General features: G+C 39.3%; 1 protein-coding gene across 1 annotated transcript in view; it reads right to left on the bottom strand.

The window, feature by feature from the left end:
* Nucleotides 1-1,451: 1,451 nt before the first annotated feature.
* Nucleotides 1,452-8,587, bottom strand: part of C6 (complement C6) — a gene marked incomplete at its 5' end in the record, with an annotated part of 30,930 nt that continues 23,794 nt past the window's right edge. The window contains 2 exons of the mRNA XM_081053585.1: nt 1,452-2,532; nt 6,975-7,216. Coding sequence (XP_080909711.1) covers nt 2,351-2,532; nt 6,975-7,216 — 424 coding nt within the window. The 3' untranslated portion in view covers nt 1,452-2,350. The remainder of the gene's footprint in view (nt 2,533-6,974; nt 7,217-8,587) is intronic.

Genomic DNA, 8,587 nt, shown 5'->3' with positions numbered 1-8,587 from the left:
CCCTGTGCTTTCTTGAGGTGTTTTGCTTTACTCCGACTTGCTCTGTCCTTCCTGTGAGAGAGGCAGCTCTGCCTCCTTTTTGTGCTTTAAGTTTGTGTCTAAGATTCAGGATAGCCTCAGAGAGCCCGCCTTTCCTCTTCTTTGTGCTTCTTCCTGCACAGCCAGAGAGAACCACCAACGTTCCCCATTCTTTCCCTATGCCTTGGGACTCAGATGGAGAAAGGGCTGCATTTCTCTCCTTCCTAGGGCTGCCACACAATCCTCTTCTCACTACGGAAATGGTGCTAACCACTCTTGACAGCATCCTGCCCTCAGCACTCTCTACGCAGGACATGGTCTCATGCTTATGTAGGGAGAACTCCCTGGTATGGGGAGTTCCATGTCTCTTAGGACCTCCTCCAGCGCTCTGCTCACCAGTTGCAGCTCGAAGATGCCACAGCATCTAGCCAGCGAGGGCTGCACTGTATATCCTGGCTGTAGGTGTCCCCGCACCCTACCAAAGATGATCTCAAGGCTTTCAGCATCTTCTTCCTGTTCACCAAGGGGACAGAAAGGACTTGCAGGAGGAGTAGGACTCTCACTATGAGCCACTGCCTTCATGTGGCTGCAGATTCTTGTGGTTTCCCTCTGCCCCAGGCCTGCTGTACGACCTGGAAAGTGTGAGAGTTGGGAAGAGTGGAGCCAATTCAGTCCTGAGGGAAGTTTCTTGGCTCAATTGTTAGTGGCTCTCCTTAGGATATGGGAGTATTTAATGCCTCTTTGCCCTCAGTTTGGGGTCTTGGAAGTGCTGAAGGCAAGAAGTTTACAAGAATAGTTTGCAACACTCTTGTAGTGAGAAGGGAGTAGGAGTGGCCTGAGATAAAGATGGTTACTGACTCCTGAGAAAAGAAAAATTCCCACTCAGGAGCTGTTACACCAGGAAAATATGTTTTCTGTTTCTAGGTTTTTTCTTTCTCATTCTCCTTTGACATTGCAAGATGTTTTAGATTTTGTCAACATCCTATGATTAATGAGATGGAGGAGGAGCTGCATTTAATATATAAGTTCTCGTGAGGGTGCTGCCAGGTGGCTCTGCTCATAGCCCCAAGGTGGGGATCCCAGTGGGCTTTAGAGGTAGAGAATCTGCTTCCACTCGCTTGCTTGGAGACTGGCTGGCTAAGGTTTGGAGATCAATGACTAGATCAGGATTTGCTGTTTGATGATTCCATGTCTAAACTAATAAGTGTTCTCAAAATGTGATCCCATGACGATCATCAGCAGTATTACCTGGAAAGTTGTTAGAAATACTCGTTCTTAGGCCGCACCCCAGACTACAGACCTAGAAACTGGGGGTGGGTCGCAGGCATCTGTATTGACAAGCACTCCAGGTGAGGCTGATGAGAACAGTAATATTTGAAAACCACTGTTCCAAAGATGCTTCTCTTCCCCAATTCAAAGTGACACTCGAGGCTCTCTAAGAAATGGGTGTTTACTTGGTATGGCCTAATACAAAAGATATGATTTACTTAAAAAAATTCTATGACGATTTTCCATCCATCATACACTTCAGCTTAAAAACTTTCTAATGCACTATAATGCAGAGGCAAAGAGAATCTCTTTTCTTTTTCCCAAAAGACGGGAATTTCAGAAGTGTATTAACTACTTTAAACAGGCAATTTACATTTGAGTCCAATCGTCCTTCCTGGGATGCTTATTACTCTGGAATATTTCCTTGCATCTGATGAGGCTTAAATGTGAGACTCACCCTTCCCTGCATTATTCTCTCCATAGCAATTGTCACCATCTAACATATTACACGGTTTATGTGCTTCTTTTGTTTTCTTTTGTACATCTTCCTCCACTTGAATATGAGCTTCTGGAAGGCAAGAGATTTTGTCTGTTTTCTTCACTGCTGATTCGCCAGCACCTTAAACAGTACTTGGAACACAGTAGACATTCAGAATTATTTGTTGAACGAATACATGAAGGTTAGGTTTCAAGAATGTTTTAAAGTTGTAAATTTTTATGTTTATTGATTAATTAAAGAGCATTATAGTGTTTGTTTTACTTGTGAGGATGCTGAGTACCATGGGCTACATAAGGTCCTCAGAAGTCCATCATTTAGTGCAGCATGAACAGAAGAATTTACTAGATTGATATGAAAGGTGTTAGCCAGGATATGCTACAGGGTGTCATGGGTTGAAACTTGATAGGGGAGGCTAACACAGGAGAGGCAGGGGAGAATAATTATATGAAACTAACACACAAAAATATGTCAGTGACTTCTGGATACGTCAGTCTACTGTTTGTACAAGAATGCCCTTTTGAAGGGATTATTTTTGGATAGTAAATCTGTTTACCAGTAATTGTGTTAGGCCAAACACCTGCCAGGATGCAGTATTTCCACTTTCCTGTTGGCACATCTGACAGTGCCTACTTCACAGATGTTCACTGTCTTCTTACTCATTGATGATCCCATTCTGACGCAGTAGAGTTGGTTTCCACCCTTGATGCACTGGGAGGGCAATAGGCAGACACATTTGGAAGTGGAGGCTGCAATGAGAGAGAGACACAGAGATAGATAGGGGGAGAGAGGGAGAGAGAGAGAGAGAGAGAGAGAGAGAGAGAGAGAGAGAGAGAGAGAGAGAGAGAGAAAATATGTGACTTACCATAATACGTTAGGGTTTAATTTTACCTAACTTGTCCCCAGGGTGGTGAGCTCCTTTGTGGCAAAATAAATGAGAAAACTGAAACAAAGGCAATAAAGCAAAATACCCAACTGCGGTTGAATACAGTGAACGGTATATAAGAGAGCAGAAGGCTTCTTTTTTTGCCAGACTAATGTACTCTTTCCTATTTTTCTCCACATGTCCAATTTCTACAAGTCTCACCTTCTCCATGAAGTGTTTCATAGCCACTTACCCCAACACCAGTATTTTATTTAACTAAACTTTAATGGTGTAAACTTGTCAGTATTACATCTGACATTTTTATACTTTCTTGTTAGTTAGCTATTCATATGTCTTTCCCCCAAGACAACTACAAGTGATTTGTTTGAGAGTAGTAACTATGGTTCATCCATCTGTATGCCCCACTCAGCTCTTACCAAGGTGCTCAAAGAATTCTGCTTCATCAATTGATTTTAATTTCTAAATTTAGGTGTAGATATTTAAGGTGCAGAATAAGTATTCAAAAAGAAAGTATTTGGCGAATCTGGGATAATTCGTGTTGTCAAAATATCTGAGTCAGCCTGAGAATCAGCAGTGATTGCACTGATAAGTAGCTTTTTTTAGGTAGATATCAGTTCTTTCCCAACTGATGGGACAAAATTGGGCAAGGAAATGGGGAGATACCCATATGCATAGTCTTTCTGTCCTTAGTAGGAAACATTTCATGAAAAAACATGCATTTCCCTTCTACGCCCTCTGTCAACCAGCTAGAGAAGATTCTAGTTGTGGAAAGTCTTCTACATTGTTAGAAAGAACAGGGTATGGTGAAGGACAGGAGACTGTTCCACCCCTGGGGAGGAAGTCAGCTCCCTAGGCTTCTGGAAAAGCCACAGTCACTACTCTTTGAGTATGGTTAGAGCTTAAATGCTCTCAGCAAGGTTATTTTCAGACTAACAGCAGAGGCCTTTTCCATTTCCTCCTTTAATTCATCCTCCAACACTCAGTTCTCATGCCTTCAACTTCATGAAACATCTCCAGGCCAGAGATATTTATGTCTCTTATAGCTCTTATCACATACTGCCTTGCATTAAAAGTTATTCATGAAATTATTGTGTAAAGTTACTCCTTCAACTACTGTGAACAGTATAAGTGCACAAAATAAATCTTTGCCTCCTATTGGTTGATAGTGAATATTTTTGAAATTCAGACAGAACACTTAATATTCATAACACTAGACTCCTTTCCAAACCATTCGTGTTTTAACTTTTGAAAAATGAACTTCATGTTACTTTGAAGTTCCATCGTGAACTTTTTATTTTATTTTAGAAAAAAAAGGAAATGAGTAGCAAAGTACACAACGTAATCAAGAACACAATTTAATCAAGGTGATATTCAGTGCAACTCAAGATTAATAATATCCCAACTTGCCACGAGTGGGTTGGGTCTGAAACACATCTTCAGCTTTCTCTTTCTTCATTAACGCTGTGGTTTGTACATTCATGCTGTTCTATAGTGCTGCTTAAACTGAATTCTGTGATGTTGAGTTTTGCTCACCAATTAAAAAGGCTGACAGAGGCAGACCATATCTCCAGGGCAGAAAATGCTTTCTGTTTTCTGATTGTGTGCAGGAACAAAGAATATTATAAATGACATAAATCTCTTATTGAGAAATATTCATGTTGAAGTGTGTTTACCCCAAGACTTTTTGCTAACTTATGCGCTATTGTTAAGTATTCAAACATTTTAGTGTTCTTCCTTTAGACAAATTTAGACTCCCAGAGACCATGGCATTTAGATAGAAGTACAACAAAGAACTAATAGTAAAGACAGATTTTTATGAAATGGTAAGCCACAGATTATTTGTTATTCAGACAGATTTGAAAAAGAATAATTTGTGGAAAAATAGCAAAAAAAATTAGTTCTTGCAATAGAAGAGTTCCATGAAGACCTATTTTCCATGAAAAATAAGGAGGAATGAAAGTTAACCCGAATACATCCCTAAATGCCTGAGCGACCTATTGAAGTATACAGACAGGGGCCATTTTTATTTGACCTGCTGTTGAAATTCCTTTTACTTTCTGTATGTATTTTTGAAAATAATATTCTTACACTATGATTTTCAAAAAAAGGTTATATTTTAAATACAAAATTATGTTACATAATACATAATGTAACATAATGTTACATAATGTTAGCTCTTTTCTGCCACAAATTTCTGTTTCTGAGAGAGATGTCAGTTGGATAATGTTGCTGGTCAGTCAGTGAAAGGATGAATATTTATCTATAAGATGAATATTTATCTATAAGATGATTTAAAAGTGATTAGAATTGGGCACTGCATGTAGCAGTCCCTGGTTTGCTGTTTTTTACAGTGGCATAGCCTTGTTCAGATATGGCTTGAAGTTTGGAAGCCCCAGATAATGACCTCCTGAGTAGCAACCATCAGATGGTTTGCTGACCACGGTGTCTGCGTCTACCCTCTGACATGAGTTCAATCCTGCCATCTAACAAGGGTGCTAGATATTGATAATCAGCTTTAAGTGGATCAGGAAGAAACTTTATTTGGATAATACGGCCTCTCCCCTTTTCCAGGCTGAGTTGAAGGACATTGGGCTAGAAAGTGAAAGAGGAGTCAATGGGAGCAATAAGGTTTTAGTCTTTTTTTTTTTCGTGGTTTTAGCAAAAGTTGGATGTAACGATTCAACAAGTTTCTATTGCATACTTTATGCCTCACCTTAAGTTTTTGAAGAGTGTCACAAGGGAAATCTAGCTGCCTATTTGAGTTCAGTTAAATCCTAATCTCCAACCCATATTCATATATTATATGAAGCTTAGTTGGGCTATTTCAGGGTCAAACTTCATCTTAGAGCAAATGTACTTCTTTGAAGTTTCTGCTTCTAAGCAACTCACAAATAAAATGCCATTGGCCAATACACTTACAGAAAATGGAAATGTAATGCCACTTTTTAAGTATTAAATTGGAAAAGACATAAAGAAATGATAACTCCAAGGTTTGTGAGAGTGTAGGAGAGCAGTCTTTATCATATGTTGTAGATAGGAATATGATATGGTAAAAACATTTCTGGAAAGCAAGTTGATACAACAGACTTTATAATTTTAAATAATATTTAACTAGAAATTCCATTGTCTAAGGTATATTGTAAGAAAATAATCTTACACTATAGATTTATCTGTGATAGATTTGTGAATCCAGCATTGTTTATAATAGCCAAATATTGGGAAAAATCTAAACGCCTAACAGAAGATTGGTTAAATAAATTACAAAATTTCCATGTAGGCTTTTGCTGACACTGAAAATTATGTGGCAGAATAACATATGATGATGTGGAAATAGTTTTATGATATAAGTGAAAAGCAGAGATATGTAAAATAGCATGTAGACTGTGATCCTATTTTATTAAAAAAAATTTGTAATATAATCAGGGCTGCCCTGAGGTGTGTGCGATCTGGGGAAATTTTTCTTATGGAATGTCTCTCTATATAAACCATTAAAGTCACTCCAAATTAGAATGTCAGTACCATACTAGTACTCCAATGTGAAACAATCTTGAGAGAGACGACCCTTCTGGGCTATGGCTCACCAAGCTGCTCTCTGGGAAAGAGAATCTAGTTCTGAGCCAAGGATGACTCTATAGATAGAAGCCCAGAGCTCCTTGGAACATCTGGTTGATCCCATGCATAATGGAGGGAAGCAGCAGTAGAGGGTCAGAGAATGTTCCACAGGAAGAAACAGTGCCTACCTGAATCCACGAAGGGACATGTCTGGGTTCAGAGCATCTGGCCTGAATAACACTACCACCCTTGGCTAGTCCCAGACACAGCAAGAGGTTGTAAAAAAATTTAAGGAAGATGATTTCAGCAATTGGTATCTACGAGGAACCCAGTCTAGGCTCAGGGCACCCTACCTACGCCAGCCCCAACTCGTCCCAAATGCAAAAGGAAAACTTAGACCATTTTGATGCATGCCCTCCAAAGCTGGGAATGGGGAAGGATGCCTGAAGTATGAGATTGAGATGAGTATTCTTCTTACCGGGGTATAAGGGTGGTACTGATTATATATGCATAGAAAAAAGATTAGAAAAATTTACACCAAAATTGTTAAAGTAGTTATCTCTAATTGTGGGTGGTTAGATTTTTCTTTTTTGTTTAAATCACTTTTATAAAACATGTTTACAATAAAATGGAATTATTATTGATTAAGGACAGGTTAATTTTAAGAGAGAGTGTTTAAATGCAAATAGATATACTAGGTGAGAGGAAGGTTAAGTGAGAGCATTTCTAGTATGTGTCACCACTAGAGCTTACCTGAACATTTTTCCCAGTCATAGCAGGTATCATAGCCACAAGATTCTTTCTTTGTGCTATTGGATGAAAGTCTTGTTCTTTCAAGACCCCATTCTAACTGTGGACCATCTTGGCAGGAACCAATATGTAGAAAATGGAGTTGCTGATTATTTAAACATTTCTTGGCCCAAAATTTACAAGCAGGCGAAGTAAAATAATGGCTGGAGTCTGAATCAAACACACAGAGATCTTCTGAATAATAGCTGCCCAAGAGAGAAAAGCAAGCATTCATATATAAAGACCAAAAAAAAAAGAAAAGAGAGAGAGTGATGGCATCTAGCCAATTTAATATTTTAACTTACTACCCAGTTATTTTCCTCCTGATTCCCCCTCCCCATATTTTTCATCTTTTAGACCCTTGTTTTATCTTGCCTGCTCTGGGATTCATCTTTCTAAAATTTCATCTTAGTCGTGATATTACTCCCAACTGCCGTGAGTTAAAATCTGAATTTTTAAATTCTGGTAATGAAGATCTCCATATTTTGACTCCAAGCAACTTGCCTTTCTAGAATTATTTTTCCATCCTTCTTAATCCCTTTTTATTACCTGACAATTGTTAATTGATCATTTTCTAAACTGGCAAGATTATTCTTTGTTTTCTGCCATCCCATGCCCTGCTCAAGCAGTATTACATTGTCTCTCCTCTCTGCCTATCTGTGTCCAGTTCAATTCCTGCCTACACTTTGTAACCAACCCTGATCAACCTAACCCATGGTAGTATGTACCCCTTCTGAACTCAGTAATACTCGTTAATTGCAACACCAGAATCATATATCCTTATATAGCTTTGCAAGTGTGTTTGTATTATGAGTAAGTGCAGGCACTTTTAAGTAATTCTTGGGTAACTTCATTAATCTCTCTACGTAGATGATGTCCTGCTACCGAGAGGTAACCAGTGGCCACAACCCTTGTCTTGCTGAGAGGACAAGAACTCTTTGATTACTCCAAATCTGAGTCTCTTCTCTAAGGTCAATCTTACAGTTAACAGTCAGTGCACCAGTGTGTAAAATTGTTTCCAAGAACTAGCACCCATACCTGAGAAGAAAAGGCCGATACTAAGTTTGGAGAACTTAGGCTGTGGGGCCAGTCACTCCCATAAAAACCTTTAATACTGTGTAAGAGAACTGAGGATTATAGAGAGAGGCTAGAGAGGAAAAGAAGGGCTGAAATTCAGACAGTTCCAGAGGGAAGTCTGTATTCTCATAGTTTGGTATTGCAAATATAAAGAAAGACGTTTCCTCTGGGTTAACTGGACAATATGTATGTTGTAAGTACTCCCCAGCAGGGCATCTGATAAGTGAGGGGACCCCAGCAGCAAGAAGCTGTGTGGTGGCCCACTTGTGAAGCTACTGAGAAGGGCAAATAGAGCCACCTTTGGGCTGAATTACATCAGTGAAATTACACAGAAGAACAACCCGTAGTGTTTAAATGAATGACCGAATGAGCCTTACAAACATTGAATCACCTGCCGCACAGAGGAACTTCAGAGCTAGATAGTGTAAAAAGTAAAGTATAACAACCCGGCACAGTCTGTTGGCTCCTCACGCCAACATCCATTCTTTTTCCTCTTCCAT

The sequence above is a fragment of the Rhinolophus hipposideros genome, assembly GCF_964194185.1.
Source record: "Rhinolophus hipposideros genome assembly, chromosome: 7".
NCBI classification, from domain to species: Eukaryota; Metazoa; Chordata; class Mammalia; order Chiroptera; family Rhinolophidae; genus Rhinolophus; species Rhinolophus hipposideros.
This window is presented reverse-complemented; position numbering and strand designations above follow the sequence as displayed.